At 39.0% G+C, this 19446-nt stretch overlaps 1 protein-coding gene across 1 annotated transcript; it reads right to left on the reverse strand.

Annotated features, from left to right (window-relative positions):
* Window positions 1–3823: 3823 nt before the first annotated feature.
* Window positions 3824–11026, reverse strand: tnfaip6 (tumor necrosis factor, alpha-induced protein 6). Its single transcript, XM_006636347.3, has 6 exons — window positions 10799–11026; window positions 8931–9068; window positions 7574–7735; window positions 5524–5752; window positions 4977–5017; window positions 3824–4190 (listed from the first exon to the last, which is right to left on the reverse strand). The coding sequence occupies exons 1-6, from the start codon at window positions 10896–10898 to the stop codon at window positions 4075–4077; spliced, it is 786 nt and encodes a 261-aa protein (XP_006636410.1). The 5' UTR covers window positions 10899–11026; the 3' UTR covers window positions 3824–4074.
* Between the last annotated feature and the right edge of the window lie 8420 nt (window positions 11027–19446).

The raw sequence follows: 19446 nt of genomic DNA on the forward strand, positions 1-19446 counted from the left end.
CCATAAGACCTGTCTCATTTCTTATGTTTTTTGCAGTTTCTTATAAGAGGACAGTTTGTTCCACACTCCCACAACAATAAGTATACTTCCGTATAGTTTCCACCTGTGTCTCCTGGTTTGCGTTTCAGTGTTGATTTTGAATAAGTTCACTTAGTTGACTTAGTGCCTTTGAGGATTGTGATTTCTTGAATCTCATAGTGTTCTGTGGTCAGCACTGAAAAGATTTGCTCTTTTAGCCTGGCGGTACAGGACATTTCTTTAAGCATGGGAATGTATATGGTTGACTTCTCTGGCCATATAATTTTAGTCACCACATTATGAAAATATATTTTTGCATTGCGGTAACTAAAATTATATACAATATTGTAAATGAGGCATTGTATAATTTTAACATAAAATAACTTGATCTAAATTCTGTTTTTTTTTACTAACATTTAAATAGCTTTTTATTGGATCCCCATGGTCTAGAATATGTAAATAACATCAATAGCTAAGTCTTTTTCAGTAGAATATCCCATTTAAGCCCAATTACTCATCTTAATACAGAGAAAACAGTTAATTCTCTTCTCTCCAGAAGGTTAGACTACTGGCCTAGCCTTTGCTAGCTGAATCATCCAAGACAGTACTTCAGAAACTACAGCGTGTCCAGAATCCTGCTCCAGTGCTGACCAAGTCTAAAAAATCTGAATATTTCCCCTGTGCCCCCAAACCAGTACTGGCTACCAGCGTCTTACAGGATAGACTTTAAAATTCTCTTCTTGACCCACTAGGTGCTGCATGGTCTTTCACCATGGGCACCTTAAACTTACTGTCCCTTCACACCCTACGTTCCAAATTGAACGTTAGGGAAAAGAGCCTTTTCAGCAGCTGCCCCTCATCTTTGGAATACTCTTCCTGTCCGTATTAAAAATGCACCCTCTGCTGATGATTTTAAATCTCACTGCAAAACGTACTCGTATTCAATGCCCTTCAATTCATGGTCTTTTTATTTTTTTTAGACAGGGTTTTATTGTATTTTTTGTTTAGCGTACTTTTTTGTATGTATAATGTATGTAAGGTGCATTGGTGATGCTCTGGATTCAGAGATGCTATATAGGACTAAGCTTGATTGGTTGAGTGAGTGACATAGTCTCCTCGATTTCAGTGGCTACTATTTTCTATCTACAATTCATGTTTTTATTACCTACATCTTATTAACATATAGGTGATCCTCTAATTGTTGTTTTCATAACCTTTACAAGTTATTAAACTCTTGCTTCAGAATTGTCATTCTTTTTATGAGTGGCACTACATTTTCCAGCCTGTGTGAATTACCTCCGCCTTTAGTGACTATTTCGATTTTTTAGTATACGAGTAGGATGTCAATTCCTTAAGCACAAGTGGTAGAATATCATGAGGCCCTGGATATTTGTTAATCTTCTTTGGTTCTGTTTCTTCCTGTTATTCAATAATAGTAATACACAACTTTGTCCTTCCACAGCCTGAGGCATGTTGTTGATTTCTTCTCTGATTAACACCCCAGTGAAATAACCATTGGATACATCAGCCAAGATTCTCTTCGATATCCCAGATAGATTTAACTTTATCCTTAATGTTTCTTTTGCTGTTGTAGTACCGAAATAACTCTTCCATTATTTATTTTAGCCTCCATTGCATTATTCATTTAAATATTTCTGCTTTTCGAATGTACAGCATTTAAGACTGACCTGTACTGACATTAACCTTGAATAAAATGTTTGTCTCTTTGTATTCTGCACATGTGATTGCCCTCTTAATTCTGAGAAAACTACCAAGTGACCCCAATAATTTCCCCATTGGCCCGAACCAATCATGGCCTCCTAATAATCCCCCTCTATGAACTGGCTTCATCACTCTGCTCTCCTCCCCACTGATAGTTGATTTGTGGGGAGTGTTCTGGCGCACTATGGCTGCCGTCACATCATCCAGGTGGATGCTGCACATTGGTGGTGATGGATGGGAGTCCCCATTACCTGTAAAGCGCTTTGAGTGGAGTGTCCAGAAAAGCGCTATATAAGTGTAAGCAATTATTATTATTATTAATAATTTGAAATGCAGAGGCTCCTCTTCTCGAGACACCCTGAACAGAAGAGTGTAGTGCAGTGTTTAGGCTCTAGGGGGAGCCGCAGAAGAAAAGTATTGAAGCATTTGGTTTGTCTCAACAAAGGTGATGCTCAGACCACATGTGGCAGCCCAAACTCTAGGAATCAGCATGGTTCCAGGCAGTGCTGCATTCCTGGAGGAGCGCCACCTGGCTGAAGGCATAGGAGTCACAGGCAGACCGAGCCCCAGGGGCTGCTTCAAAACACAACAGGCTCCCACAGACGTGTTGACAGAGTGAATCTTGAGCACTGGTGGGACAGTGGTACAGTATAGCTTGCCGCTGACTCACAGCTCCTGTGTCCTGGAGTGTTCGGTTCTGGCCCGGCACACCCTCGATGCCGAGTTTCTATGTTTCCCCTCTCCCGACCGTGTTTTATCGGGGTGCTCCTTCAACTTCCCTAAAGCATTCAAGCTATTCAAACTGGCAGCTTGTTTTCCCTGCATGCCTGTGTGTCTCTCGCCATGGGCTGGCATCCCACCCAGTGCGTCACCCTGCCTCTCATCCTTCCAGCAGGGGCTCATGGTTTTGTTCCTCACCAGGAATAAGTGGTTTTCCAATAATGGTGGGATGAGGGGATGGACTCTTGGATACTGAAACACCCCTATCAGCAGAGTAGTTTGTTTATTTTAATTTGCACGACGAGGCTGTGACATTGATCACGCCCGGGTGTTATACAGTATAAGTTGTATACATATGGTGAATGTGACCACTCTTTCTCAAGGTTTTATTTCTTGGATGAATAAGAATTGAAAAAAAAACTGTGTTTCACTACACTTTCATTTTTCAAAGGGTCTAAGTGAGGCTCGAGAAGTTTTCAGATTGTATGCTCTCAACTCAGATTAGAAGTAATTGTGAAATTGTCGGTTAAACTTTCTTGGCACCATTACGCATTTTCTAATTAGTAGCCATTGCTCTGGAGGTGCCCTACGGAGATTAAAGCTTTTTCTCACTAGGGACTGTCTTTTGCTGGCACAGGTTGTGCAGCCAGCTGTAGCAAAGTCATGTGGAAGCTCCAGTGCTAACAGCTATTACCATCAATAAGGAAAATAATGCAAATCTCATCAATGTGCGACAAAGGCAAAAATCAGATCATCGTTCTGTTCTGTTGATAACAAATTTCCAATATTTTGGCTTTTTTGGACACTTTGAAATAAGAACATACTGTAGCATAACACAGAGGAAAACATCCCCAAAAAATACAAAATGATTGCTTAACAACAATATATTGATAAAAAAATAAGAGTGAAAAGCTATAATCCCACATTCTGCATCTAACTTTTAGTGGAAAAAAACGTATAATGCCTAAGCAATATCTTTTGTACAGATGATTTTATGGCATTATTGTATTGCTGCATGACTACCTCAACCTTTTTCAGTCAAGTAGAGAAATAAAAACCAAGATAAACATTTCATAATAGCCCAAGATCAAGAAATTACACCATCTCTTTCATGCTGTCTTTTTAAAAATCTGATGCAAACTCCCTGTCTAGGGGGTCTGAATTTAAATGTTGCTTTGTGTTCACCAGTGGCTGCCCTAGGCCTACCTACACAGCTCTCCTGCCTGTACCCAGCTGGAGAGCTTCAGTGGAAACAGTTACACCCCAGGTACAGTGTACGTGTTCAGCTTTGGATTTGACAGAGATAATTGTAAGAGTCTTGTACACAAAGATCGGAAACAAAGCATTTGATTACTTGAAGACAAAAGGTTGAAAAAAATTTTAATCCGTTTCAGTAAATTGTGAAAGAAAATTAGATGGAACAGTATTCAATTATAAAACCTTATCTGGGCATCTTACAAAAATATAATAATTTTTCTTAAGGGTCAGGGTGCATAACTAAATTATGCATTTAATGCTTGTTATACAGTCTTGCAAAAAGTATATTTTAAAAATGCATTTTTCAATCTTGTTTCTTGGTAACACAGACGACCCTACATGATCATTCTTTTGTCTTTAACTATAAGAGTTGTTGCCAAAGGAAGATGGTGTGTCCACTGTCACATATTCAAGTCTGAAGCCTCCTGCTGTGACAGATGAATCGGACAAGAACTTCAGCGTCATCACATTTCCTTTAAAAGAAAAAAAACAACAGGCCATCACAACCATACCATCTTTATCAAGTATGACCCTTTGATGATTTTGAGACAGTAATTATACTAACTTTGCATTACAGTATATTTATCTTGTAAAATATGCTTATAACACCAATTGTTTAAGAAAAAACATTTTGCATATTATTAAAAAAAACTCTTCAGTGTTTATTTCTTTAAAAATTAAGAAGAGAAAAAACATATTACTCATTGAGACACAGTGATAAAAATGGGTATATAATATGTGTCACAGTACAGATATTTAATTTAACTCATGAACATTTGGCTTTACTGTGTGAGACTTCAAAATAAAATACAATAACAGGGTAATGCAGTAAGTGGTCATGTCAGCTGCTTAGAAAGCCCTTATAAATAAAAAACCTAAAAGATTAAACTCCTGAACTGGCTGCACTCATTCACTGGGGCCATGTTTCAGAGACTGTCTGCCCTGTTGTATAAAATAGCTATTATAAAGAGTTGTAAGGAAATGATTGAGATTAAGTATAGGTAATATTTAAAAATCAAGTGGTATGTCTTAGACCTCTGTGCATGGTTTAGCTTTGAAAGTTACAACTACCTAGTCTAGACTTTTCCCTCTTTTCCCTTCACTTTGGAATCATACTATACTGAAAGAAACCCACTCCAGACACTTTGACATTGTGTAGTCCATCACTCAGTGACAGAGAAGAGAAGTGTTAGCTGTATTTTTTCATAGTTTTAATACTCGGTACTTTAGTTCTTCAAGACAAGAGTTAAAATGTTTACCTGTACTAATGATGTCGTTTGGTAATTCATCTCCACAGAACCTGAAAAATAACAGTAAATTCCAGTTCTATATACCGTACATGTAAATGTTGTTTTACATAGCATCTCTTACCCATATCCTTTTTAATTATGAGTTTGATGTTAGCACTACAAGACATGCTGTTTATGTTGTTAAAAAAAATCTAATTTGAAAACGTTTCCCTCATTATAATGAAATACATTTTTAGGCGCTGATGTTTTTTTTACATAAAATAATCTTATGTATCTTAAAATTGCTAAAAATACAGACCTTGCACAAGATGTTCAATTTTTTCTTCCATTACTTTTGCACTATATAATCTTTCTTAAATGATTTCCGATCTTTCATGCAAGCCTCAATTAAGAATCCATCCATCCATTCTCTAAGCGCTTCACCCACTTCACTGCTGTGGGGAGCCAGAGCCTGTCTTGGCAAGCAACAGGCGCATGGTGGGATACAGACTGGACTGGACTCCAGCAATCTCAAAAGTGAAAATTGTGAATACTAAAGGGATTACTTTGGTACTACCTTCCTGCGAAGCCAGATACATCATCATAGCTGTCGTAGACTTCCAGATAATCTGCTAGACAGGCAAGGTCATCCTCCACATCAAAGTCAAGGAATTTCAGCACTATCTTCTGGCCATAGCCCACTCTGATGTGCCAGTAGCATATCTGCTTATCTTCATATTCATCTGGATAACCAGGAGACTGTATAATTCTCCTCTGCTCCGTCAAGATACCTCCACACTGTTTTGCTTTTTAAGGTAACAAGAAAAACCACAAAAACATTCATTAGACATGCCTAACGAAACTACAAACATGTGAGGTAGATGTATCATCAATTAGAAAGCAACAAAAGCGAGACTCCAAATTTGAACAGCTCGGAGTTCCACCTCCAATCAGCGGCAAGCAGGTCTCGCTCACAAATGTTTTTTTTTTATTTTAAAAGAACAGTTTAAAGGTTTGCCTCCAGAGGAGGGGAACTTAAAGAAACACACATCAGACGTAGCGGAGAGCTGTACAATGTGAATTGGAGCTAGTGACAGGAACAAAAAGCAAAGGAGGAATTGCTTCAGTATTTGGCAGCAAAGAAGTAAAATCTTTGTGGTGTTAAAGATATGTGTTTTTGGCAGGGTAGGAACTGAAAACAAAGGCAACTGGTCATGAAATTTATACTTCAAAAATTCAAAAATTGGCTGCCAACAGAAGAACTTTTGTATTTTAATCAGTATGATTTTGGAGTTGCCGAATAACATGAAGTGAACCATTGTGAACAGAGCAACTCGCAGCTGAAACCAAGCCACACTGTGTGTGTTTTTGTGTTATTTCATTTAAATCCATCAAAAAATACTTGCTTTTTATTTTTACATGAATGTCAGAAACAATACAAGGGCCTCAATAGGATGATGTGACATGAACCATCTGTTCAAAGAATAACAGGCCATTAACAAGGAACTTGGTGTGGATACTGTATACAGAGGTATTTGTGCAATGAGAAAGGAGATAAACAGTAGTCTTAAAATAATATAAAATCAGTACTTATTTCATTTCAGATTATAAAACAGTCTTCCAGAAATCTAGCAATAGACAGCACAAAAGTGGATAGCGAAGGTTAAATTGTGCAAGAGCAATGAACAAGGTGTCCAGGTAATAACGTTAATCATGAGCTGACTCATGTAACATTATGTAATTTCCATCCTCATTCATTTGAATGAACAACTGAAATTTAAAGCCAATTCTTTTCTATATTATTAATTTCGGTCAAATGCTTTGTCAGAAATGGCTTTCATTAGCATCTTTAAAAAAACCATCATCTGTGGAAGGCAACTTTCAATGTGTTCATATAGCCTTTAGAAATTACAGTGGACCCTAAGTACAAGTATATAAGTATATAAATAAGTAGTGACTTAGCAAATGCTTGGAGGTTGAATACCCTTTCTGAAACTTTATGGAGTTTTGAATGAAAATTCATGAGGAGGTCATACCCTAATCTCAGCCACTTCCATTCTCATGAAAGTATAAGTATCTTGGCTTTGGAGCCCCTTGGCTCATCTTTTGGAAAATGAAGGGTATTTTGAATGATCTCATCCTTATGGTAAGGTTGCAGTTCTGTCTGCAAGTCGAATTGAGTCAATAACGATATGAAGCATATACTCTGTACTAAAATGAACTTGAAAACTTGAGGTCACACCGTAATCTCAGCCACCTCTTCTTGTTTACATAACAGTCCTCTTGGTTTGTTTCCACACCCCTCCCTCCACCCATTCTTCCTCCTTGGTTTATTTTCCTCATACAGGCAACATACCCCAATAAAGCTAACTATCCAAATGGCAATGCTTCACCATCTCCACTGGGGTTTGACCAAACTCCTGAAGCTGGCATGGGCCCGAATGAATACAAACCCAGGAGCCAAAAGCTGTGATGCAGCAGTGCTCACTATCTCCCATCACTGTGACTCCTTTTACTTGCCTGCACTCCATATGGAAGTGATTTATCTGACCAACAAGGAAGGCACCAGAGGAAGAAGTGGCATTTACATCCCTTAAACGCAAGCATGACGCTCATCTCTCACTGACCCGTCGGGTTGTAGCAGTAGACATCCCATTTCTCGCTTTTGTTGAGCCGGTAGCCATAATCGATGATGCCGACTTTTCCGAAGCCGCAGTTGGTACCAGCCTTCACGATGGGGTAGCCCACTCTTGCTTTATCAAACCATCCAGCTGCGCACACGTGGAAGCCTGAGTGAGGCAGAAGACACAATCGAGAAGACGTGCGCGCCCCAGGTCTGTTACTGCAACCCAGATGACAATTCTACACAGCTTGCTTAGCTGAATAAAGCTATAAGACATGCAGTGCTGCATGCCTATAGGTTAGCTGACTATCTGACGGCTGTTACATCTGGCAGTAATTAAAATCTATTGAAGTTCATAAGTTCATCTTTTACATTGGACAATGTCTTTCATTGTCTAGTTCAGGTCTTTCAACAGAACTAGACAAAGAAATTACTGTGGTTCAGGTGGGCAGCTGTGTCAGCATGTGTAGGCTGAAAAGGAACAAGTAACAGGTTTATTCCGTGCTAGAGAAGAAAGAAAACACGTTTCAGCTGTGGAGAAGGCTCCATAGCCGAAACGTTGTGTTTTCTTTCTTCTCTTTTCAGCATGGAAAAAAATTACTGTACCAGCTGACTTGCCTTTCAGTCTCCTCAAGAAGGACAACACATAAAGACTCTAACTTAATTTCCAACTGCTATTACAATTTGAGAGCCACTCTCTGCCAGGAAGAATAATTGAAACCAGATGCCTTGGGGGATATGTTCTGGAAAGTAGTGGTATTTTGGACAGAGGTATCATTCAGTAATTACAATAGGACAAAACTGGTCTTCCAATTAACTTTAACTGCTTGACGTGCTTTATAGTAAAATTAAACAGGATTTTAGAAGGGAATATTCTTTATATCATACTGCATATATAATATATATAATTAAATAATAGGATTAAAGTATATAATTATAAAGAATTTATCATTTATAAAACAAATTGATGAAGGTCCTGATGTCAATTCTGTAGGTCGTTACAATTTAGGGTAAATTAGCTACAGTATGAACAAGAGTTTTTGGTAGATGAAACTGTGTTCCTTGTTCACTTTCTAGATAATAAAGAAGTAAATGCATTATCATTGCTTTGCAATCAGGGTCACAGCTATGCTTTCCCAGCTTAAGTAAACTATGAGAACTCAAAATAGTCAATTAAACCCTCAAAAGGCATGTTATTTTACAATAACAGTATTAATAAGTTTTACAGTATTTCTGGTTTCTTCATATGTATCTGCTTTGCTTATACCTGTAAGTTATTTCCCCATCAGTCATTAAAGAAATGAATTAGGTTTCTCATGAAAATACTGTACAGCTCATGCAGTTTTCGGTGAGAGACTGACCTATTTTGCGAGCTGCCTCCAGCTGTTCATATGAAGCCAGGTTCCCACCTTCAAACTTGCACACGGCCTTTGCTTCCTTATAAGTGAGCTGATACTTCCCTTTGCGTGATTCTCGGTGATAGACTCCTGCTGCTTGCTCTGCGCAGACAACAAAAATGTTTCAAGAGGAGGAAAGTGAAAAGGAAGTCAGGGGAAGGCCGTAGAAAATTAAATTCATTAACCAGTTTCCTGTAAGGGAAACCCTTTCAACCAGGACATAAACGCTGAGGTGTTCTGTCAGCTATCAGTACCAGTCCAGCCAATGGGTTTCTACCAGTGCTGTAAGCCAGAAGGTGCAGTGGAATCACATTTGCTGTACCGTCTACCCCTGAGTTGTCCAGTCCTGGGGGACCAGAAAGTCTGCAGATTTTCATTCCAACCCAGCTCTTCATGAGGTAGACGAGCTGGTCACTGGCTGAACTGGACTGATTTCACAGTCTCTCCTGGGTCTTCAGGTGCTGCTGCTTTAATGAGACCCACAAAACTGTGGACACACCTCTGTGCTCACCCCTGGCCCACCTTGTTTCTCTTGGAATGCTTAATTTGTACAAAACCGCTGTTGTAGATCTGGGATCTGTCACACGCTGGGCCTTTTATAGAGTGTATGTTTGTTTCTGCTTGTTTTGACATTACATAAGCATAACCCTTCAGGCGCTTGACCAATTAGGCAAGATGCCATTCTTCACACTTAATTAACTTCTGGCAGTGTGCCCCTCTGAGCAGTGGGGCCATGAAATTGCAATGTGTGACAGTATCAAATTACAGGAACCTGGTCGATTGTCATGATGCAAGTGGGGCTGTTTTTTGCCTCTAGATTTTCTAAGCATGTGTGTTCACATGAACTCCATTGAGCAACCTTCCAATTCCAAGAAAATGCTTGTTGGTTTGCTCTTTTCACAACAGACAACTGAGGTGTGCTGTCCAGGGCCAGAGCCACACGTGCTAAAATAATCAGAAAAGACTAGTCAGTGCACGATATAAACGGAAAAACAAGGAATGGGGGTTTTCTCGTTTCTTCTTCCTGCCGTTATGTCCTTCTGTTAAAACCTTTCAAAGGGATACCAAACAAACAACTGTGGCCTTAATGTTTCCAGCCAGGACTGGTTTGGAAATCATAGTTTACCACTGAAGAAAACAATCCCCTCACACTATTTGTACAGCACAGTATTTGATGTTCTGATCCCTATTAAACTAACAACAGAGCATTTATTTTAACCATATACTGTCTTACCGTACATGCTTGTACTCTTGTTCTTGGTATTTATTAATGTTGCACAATGGTCAAGGAAGAAAAGAGAAAAAAGTGTAACTTTCTAGCGTTGGTCGATGAACACCACCTTCTCATTACAAGGGGCTCGTTATACTCTAAAAAAAACCCAAATCAACAGCTGAAATGTGAAACATCCCGCTTCTAATGCCAAGCAAGCATTTTCCAAAATGAATATTATTGAGAACTTCTAAGCTAGTTGCGTTTTTCCAAATATCTGGACTGTCCTGACAGACTATACACTATACATTCTTTTGGTCACACTGAAAAATAATAGGACAATTTACAAGAAACAAAACTATCGATTATAAAATGTGTGTTGTTCTATTTAATCTTTTAGCTGAGATTTGTAGATTATGTAAGATAGCAGTTTGGGGTAAAAAATAAGACCGATACAGTACCTGTAATAAATTAGTCCGTAGCTAATGAACTTAATTATTGTATTTTCAGGTCATGATTCTAAAACAGCACGATTATCAGATGGTGAAGCATTTTAAGAGAAGGAAGAATACAGGCACCCCATCTTCAGAGACCCCTCAAACCTGAAATAGAAACAACTCACCGAGCCATATTGAGTTGTGCAGTACTCCGTTCTTGAAACCCCATTCATGAGTTTCCTCCAAGATGAAACAAATGACCCAGATGAGCCTGAACGCGAACATTCCCTTTATCTCTCAGTATTTTACTGCCTGTGTTTGGAAGCTGTACAGCAGCTTACTGTGACGAAGAAACATCTGGCTGGCAGATTTTATACCGGGCTGCTGGCTAGACCACTCTGAGAGCCCTGTGAGGTCACTAGGCTTGCTCAGCTTCAGCAATGACTCCCATTTACCATTCTGTATAGACTGTGGGAGCAGAACCTGCACTTTTCTTCCATTGCATCAAATTCCTGATAATAAATAATACGTGAAACAAGATCACTTCCTAGTCAAAAACTCACATGAACATCATGAAAAGGGATGTATATTTAACTGTTTTTCACTTGGTTTTTTTTTGGAACAAATGAAGCTTGCTTAGTAACAATGACTAGTTTATATATACCATGCATAGGTCTAGCAGCAGATGTAACCACAGAATTACGACATTCTCAAACTTTTCCATGTGTTCTAGATTATTTTTGCTAACGAGAGGACATTTTATTAGTATGTGCTAGTGTACATACAACAGCACAGATATTTTTTTTAGTTTGTTTGAGATACATACATGTAGAATGTAAAAATATCTACAGTATATACAGGAACCTGTACACTTAAGTTCCAGCTATTAGTAATAATGTGATAAAGCTGAAAACTTGAGAATTACTAAATGTCACGCAACTAGTCTTGGTTACAAGAATACTGTAACCAAAAGCTTTTTTCTCGTACTTTCATTTTTGAAATTGTGTATAATACCTGTGATTATATTACTGATTGTAATGTGAGCAATTGTAATAGATTACAAATTTGCAATCTAATTAATTACTTGTGATTAGTTACTTTCCACCACTGTGGTCATGCATGTACTGTACAGTACATAAGGCTGCATTTTGTAACACCAAATACCAATTACAATCATTCAGGCCCAGTAATTTTGATTATGCTGTAACCCATTTCAGAAGCACGTCCAAACTGACTTCTGACCTACAGTATCTCAGGTGTTAATAAACAACCTGTGCTAATAAAGACTTGTTGAAATTCCTTTTCTACCATCTCTAAAAACTGAACAGCAAAAAAGCTGCAGCGTATCTCTAAACGTCTCAGAGAAAGAGTGTACCAATGTGTGCTGAGCGGGGATTGGAATTCAAAATGATAGGGAAAAAAAAAACATGGAAGTCAGCTAAGTAGGACTTTACTGTACAACCCGACTACAGCTCTGGTTCACTCTGCTTGTTGCATCACAGCATATATTAATTATGCTGTCACCATACAGCACTACAGCTTTATTGCAGCAAAAAGGAAACAGCTCAAAAGGAATTGTACGGCTGTATTTTCGCTTCTGAAGAGTCTAGCCCCCTCTACTGGTCTGACACAAGATTGATCTCTAGATTGTACCAACTGCCTTTAATTCTGCAGTGGGCAGCTGGACTGAGAAATGGTAGGCTTCCATAGCAACCTGTTCTAAGGGTCCAGTCAGTGGTATTGAAAGGGTTAGTTGCGTTGAAGGTCATGCTGTTGTGTTCAGACTGGTACCAGTCCTTCCTTGCGTGTGTGGTTAGAAAGGAAAGAAGAGAGTGGATTGCTTGCCAAGTGAAATTTCAGGCAATTACAGTACATTGCTTGCAGGCTCTTGTTGGAGACCATGCTCCCGCATTAATTCCACAGCAGAGCTGCAGAATTAAACTACTGTTGATATCCTGCTTTAAAACAAGCCTAATTCTAATTGGTCTAGTAGTGAAGGCAAATGTCTTGTGAACAGAAGGTTCCTATTTCAAACCCTTCGGTAGCTTCGCATTGAGCCTTTTTCGGTGTGCCACTCTGCGAGTTATTTAATCTTCTTGAATGACACGCGCGGTATAAAATTAAGGTCCTGTTTGTAAATGAGTCTACAGCAGCAGCAGCAGCAGATGGGGTAGTTTGCATGCCTAGTCTTTGCAAGAGTCTTTGAATAAAAATGCCATGTACATGCCTAGTCTCTGTTCGTATTACAACCAATGTAAACATCATGTCATGTCCCCCCCCCCCTTGTCTCAGAAAATGGCCAAATTTGTAATGGTAAACTGCAAACAAAACCCACCCTAACAAATCCTAAAAATACCAGGTTTCGTCAGACTTAAATCGTACCCAGTATAAATTTAAAAGTGAACGTCTAAATGAAAAAAGAGCATCTGAATAATAATTAACCAAAAACGTTAGCAGCACAAGGCCCCCGAACCCTGCCTGTTACCCAAGTAGCCCAACTTACTTTCTCTCTTTTTGACCTTTTCCGATACTATAAAAATAATTATACAGAAGAAAGCCTGGGTTAAGCAGATGTCTTGACTGGTGAAGGCCGATAAGCTTGTCAAGAAGTCGCAGCGTGGGTGGAAGGGATTACAACAGAGAGTGTTTGTTCAGAAATGTTTTTACAGCGCCTTTGACAGTCCATACTCTATGACTTCACATCCCGTCTGAGAAATCACAAGGCTGGGCCTGCAATCCACTGGTCCCTCAAACCCTGGGTGAGACACATCTGGCCCAAACGATGAATCACAAACACGTTTTTCGTGCCCAGTTATTTTTGTGTCTAAAATATTTCCGTTAAATATGTCTTCTTTCTTTTTTATATCCGTTTTATATTATGTTTCAGATTTTATATTATGCATTATATTCATGTTCAATAGCAAATCATACCGTATGCTAATCTTTATGTTCTGGCTAAAGTTGTAATTTTCTAATCATATCTCAATGTCGCATAAAAGAGCCATTTTGTAAAATAATGAATGTCTAGTGAAAGAGATCCAGGTAAACAGCTGTGCTCTGCTGGTTTACTTAGTGAGGCCGATCAGCGATCGAGAAATGACATTGAGATCGCTGGAGGAGGAACAATTACAAAAGCCTCAGTGGTCAGTTCACATTTGATCTTTTTAGGGGTCTAAAAGTTTACTTGTTGTGAAAAATCCCTTTGCAAAATTAAAATGTTAACTTAAAAATGCAAAAACTGAAGAAAATAATGAAATGTGTTGATTATGCATGTCTACAGACCTACTGTATGAACTGAAGCACATTTGGCAGCAATTACAGCTTCAGGTCTTTTTGGGTATGTCTCTACTAACTGTACACGTTGACTTAGTGCACATTCTGGCCATTCTTCTTTGAGGTAGATTTCCTTAAACTCCCTCAAGTTGCCAAGGGGAGACATACAGTATATATACACCAGTTTTCTACAGGTTCTCTGTAGTACTCAAGTCAGGACCTTGAGTGGGCCACTCAAGAACGTGGTCTTTGTTCTTCTTAAACCGCTCCACTCCACTGTAGCTTTGGCCTTGTACTCTGTCCTGCTGAAAGGTGAATTTTTGTCCCCGTTTTAGGTCGTTTTAGGATTTTCTTCTAGGATTTGCCAGTCTTTTGCTTCATTTTTGGTCCCATCAGTCTTGGCCAGTTTTCCGGTCCGAGAAGAGGAGAAGCAGAACTACAGCCACCTGACAACAGGACAACGCTGGGCTTTGGTCAGATGAAACGCTTTGTATTTAATCGAATCGGTTCCAGTTTTGTCTTGTTCTTCCACAAACCCTTTTGCCACATATTTGCAGGATCACTTGTGCACTTTTGTTGCAAACCAAATATCTGTGTAGTGACCAGGATATGGTTGACCCCACCCGCTGAAGTCTGGAGCTCTGTTGGCCTTGGAGAGCCCTTCCTCTCCAGTTTTCTTGCCTTGCTGCTCAGTGTGGAGGGACAGCGAGATCTAGGCAGTGACTGGGTATCCTCTATGATCAGCTTTACTATGCTCAAAGCAATATTAAGGATCTCTGAAATATTTCTATACCCTTCTCCTGATCTGTGTCTGGCTGGTATGATGCATCTTCCACTGTCTGACGAAAGAGCAGAATGTACTCATTTAGTTGTTTTTTTTTTTATTATCCAGCCAATCTTTTTTTGCTCCTGATCCTGATCTTTAATGCTTTTCAGTGAGGCTACTCTATTAATTGTATGTTTGCGTAAGGCAATTTTGTACACCTACATTTATTTAGGTTTAAAAAAAAGAAAGGATTTGAATATTTACACAGTAATGACTTAGGTAGGTAGTAGGTTATGTATGTAAGAAAATAAAATTGCTGCTTCAAAGTGTCACGGCTGCAATTTTTAAAGCAATAAAAATGTGAAAACTTCAAGTCTGAATAGTTCTGCAACACAATGTACATACACTGTATGTATATACTGTACATGTGTATTACTTCATAATCATAAACTTCATAAACTTCAAACGTGATGCCTCATGCTACCCAAGAGCTTATTTTGTTGTTGAACTCAACTTTGGTTTTCAAAACATGCCAATAATAAACAAAAAGCATAACTGTTCTGTCAGTTTTTCTCAGTACTGATACATCCATGTCCATATCTGCTCATAATCCAACAGAGGGAGCCATTAAACACTAAATTTGAACTTTATAAAAACTACAGCAAACTTTAAAATCTATTATGAAGCTCAGAGTGAGCCATCTGACAAATACAGACCAACTTCACAGATCGGTGAGTTTAAAAATATTCAATATACTGTATTTGCATTCTCTTTTTTTCTGGTTTAATTAATTCCTGCAGTAGCTTTGCCTTTCTTGAAGGGAGAGCTTCTAGCAAGTACTGCATTAAGCAACCGTCTTTGTAAGGCAGCAGGGGGCTTTAGCAAAGAGCCTGTTTTCCATGGACAGTGGCAGCCTTCGTTGTTCAAATCTGCTTGTATCCATCCCACAGATCTAAGAGGGAATTCAAAGCCAATAGAATATTTGACCTAATTTTTAAAGCAAAATCTGCCCATTATTTTAAACATGATACATGGACTTGTAAATTCAAAACTCCATCAAGGTAGATCCGGCGAAAAAGACACACAGTCCTATAGCATGCAGTTTAGTAAATCCTGCCTCTAGCATTGCTAAACACCTGCAGTGCACGTCCCTTAATTCTGAGTTGGCGAAGTCACTGCTCTCTGTGGTAAATGAACTGTTCACTTGGACACCCTCTGACGCAGAGTTTCCTTTGGGCAATTACAATGTCTGGAGTGTGTCTGAAAAGTTATGACAAACATTTATTCCAGCCCTTTGAACTTTGTACTTGGAATTTCATTTAATAAATTCTTCAATACCCAAACTTGACTTGACCTACATTATTTTTCTTAGTTTTAGGATGTTTGCATTTAAATAATTGTCAAAGATACCTTATAGATTTTTTTCTTACCCCTGTATCTGCACTAAAAAATAGCAACAGATACTACCTTCTTTAACGGTGGTTTTTGATATTTAAAATTTTGCACCCCTTGATGTCATCTCATGGGGTATGTGATTACAATAGGTCTTCACAGGGAAAACTAACATTTTAATGCCTTGGCTCATGACAAGTTTGACAAAAATCCTTCTCACCAGCAAGAAAGCCAAAGCCTGTTTTAGGATATTTGCATGTTTTGAAAAGATGATGAGTTTAAAAAAGGAGAAAGGGAAGGATTTAAAGTTACTCAGGATGTGATTGGGCTAACAAAATCATGTCAACTTTCAGGGCTCTGTAACTTCAATTAAAGTGTAGAATATTCACATGAACCAGTTTTGCTAATTGAGCAGCACAGTTTAAACCTGCTGCACTGCTGTTTCATGAAATATGCAGGGCAGCATCAGAGGCCTACAGAATGGCTTGTAAATGGGCAAACTGGCTGCCTGCACAAGTCCCGATTCCCCACGCTGTCATTGTGGCCAGCCTTGGGAAACAGGCCATAGTGTGCTAAATGCATTTGCATTATAAAGAGCTTTTAATCTGAGGAGAAAACAAGTGGCCATACCTTTGAGCAACCTCACAGAGCAGATAAAAGAAACAGTTAAATCTGACATACGGTTTGTTTTTTTGCCCATTTCGATATTTCAAACATTCTCATGTGCAACGGGTTTTTACAATAATGGGAATTTTCTGTCCTGGGATTTTGCAAAAAGAGGACTGAGGTCCTTTTCTTCTTTCAGATTCTCTCCTCTCTCTGACGCAAGCTTGGTAAACAAAGGGAACAGAAACATGAGCACAGATCGACCCTACCGGACCGGGGAAAGACAACATCAGTTTTTCCCCCCAGTGTAAATCACGAAAAAAATAAAACTGAGCCACACAGATCCATCCTTAAATAAAAATTATGCACAGAATCTTAAGAATACTAGAGAAAAAGAATTATGAACACCAGGATTTTTTTTAGGTACTTTTAGAGAAAGTAATAGCCCTTAAAAACTGGTGATATGATTTATAATCCAAGTAATTAGAGGGATTAAACCATTACATTTAAAGCTAAAATGAACACCAGCAGGACTCTGGAACATGAAGACTAGACCCAACGTCTCCTGATGGAGATCATTTTACGCAATACCTGGAAAATTGCACTGATGTAGTTTGCCTCAGGAGAGACACCAGGTCCATAAAAGACAAAGTTTGAAAACAATAATGAAAAATAATACCAAATAATGAGAAAAGAAGAAAGGTTTTAAATGAGAGGGGGCCACTCAGCCCATCCAGCCCTAGTTGGTAGTTATGGGCTATTTGATTATCTCACACCCAGCTGCCAGAGTTATCTGTTTGGCTGGTATTTTTCCATACTCCCACAACCCTCTGGGTAAAGAATTGCCCCTTGTTTCCAGTTTCACAGTAAGTGTACTTTATGATAGTTTCCACTTGTGTCCTCCAGTTCATGATTCACCGTTCATTCGGAGGAAGTCCACTGGGCTGAGTTCAATGCCTTCAATGATTTTGAATACTTCTATCAGGCACTCTTGTAGTATTCCATGTCCAAGACTAAAAAGTTATGACACATACACACATAGACAAACTGGTTTTCCATATTTTCAGCTCATGATTTTTTCCACATTCAGAATATTCAAAGACCAGTTAAAAATGCATGCAAAAAACAGACATTCAAATTTGTTTTAATTCTCAAGATATTTTTACAGTATGAACCCACAGCAAAGCAAGATAAGGCCGGTGCTATAAAAAAGTTCATTTTTTTTTAAGTGAGAGCAATTACATGCTTATTTCGATTTTTTAAGATCTCCCAGTATTCTGAAGGGTCCTTTCTAAAGGTATTTTAATTGAAGTCACAGACCACAGCTTAAATCTCGTCAAAGCAGTTAGAGAAGAGAGAGCAGTTGGAGGGGAGGTGAATGCATGTGTTGAGGTGTCACATGATGGTTAGCAAAAGTTAAAACCTTTCACCTTTCATCCAGTCAGAAAGAGAAACCCTCCACACCCATCCCATCATCTTTCAGCTGCTTTACAACTTTGCTGTTTTAATATCAAGAGGGTCACATGGCATAATTCTAAAAACAGCAGCAAAATGTGAAGTAAAACAGGCTCTCTAACACAACTGGCCAGTGATGTAAAGAATGATTTAAACATATCACCAAAATATCCCAGTTTCATTGATAAGTTTAGAATCTATTGACTGGCACCACAAACTTATTTTAGATATAAACTATATCAATGCAAGTTCACATCAGAGACAGTGCTTGGTCTAAGACAATATCCGCGATAAGGTGGTGAAACCAGCAGCCTGTGTCTAATGTCAAAATCAATTTATTTAGTTAAAGAGATGCTAATGTTTGTGATCCCTTGCACTGTTTTATTACTAATAATTAATAGGCAGGCAGTGGGCAGATTAAAAAAGACATATCAAACGTGATCCCTATAGAGGCTGTATTAGAAAACACAAGTAAAGCTTTGATTTGTATTTGAATCCTTTAGTGTACCAAGGTGGCAGCGATCCAGACAGAGGCTTTTTCTCAGCACCCAAGTCGGCCATTCACCCCCCCCAAGATGGTTCCATTTCTGATGACAATGCTCTTTTATTCTCCCGGGATTAAAAGCACAGGGAAATACACCAAGCTCAGGCACTCCACCTGTCACTCCGGTTGCCCACACTGACACCACGTTTGATTGATTGCCCCAATCCCACACCCGCTCAAATAAGAATCAAGTCCAAAATGTTCAAGAACAGGGACTGGGGCCGAGTAGTACTGTACTTGCCAAAGGGAATGAACAACATTTTCTCGTGTCAATGTTAGGTGCTGGTGTCAGGAAGATGCAAAAATGTTTTTGTGGGCCGGGCTTGAAGAAACAGAACAGCTGTTGGCTCAAACACGTGTAATGCTGTGCAGTAAGGCTTCCCTTAACCTGCATCAGAGGGCCAGTGTGGAGACTGCGTCGCAGGACGTGGCCTGTACCACACAGAGCCAGTTTCCGGAATTCTCTGGACTAGCTTGCCGAAAGTTGAGGCTGAACATCCATATTATCACACGCAGGCTGGCTTCAGTCCTGCCAAATAGTAGGACTGTGCAGACCATGGTCACATCTGTGACTGCTTTTGTGTTAATGAAAGGCATCTCTTTCTGAAGGGCTATTTATACAGATTCTTAATCTCATTTTGGTCATTTTAGATCAACACTAATTCCCAACGCTGAGTTCCTTTGGTGTTTATGAAATGAAATTCTACCGACGTGTACACTTGGATCTACACAGTACCATCCTTGTCTGCATTATAGGAAACATCTGATATTTTGTTTTTCCTTTAAAATAACCGCTC

The sequence above is a fragment of the Lepisosteus oculatus genome, chromosome 12, assembly GCF_040954835.1.
Source record: "Lepisosteus oculatus isolate fLepOcu1 chromosome 12, fLepOcu1.hap2, whole genome shotgun sequence".
In the NCBI taxonomy this organism is placed as follows: Eukaryota; Metazoa; Chordata; class Actinopteri; order Semionotiformes; family Lepisosteidae; genus Lepisosteus; species Lepisosteus oculatus.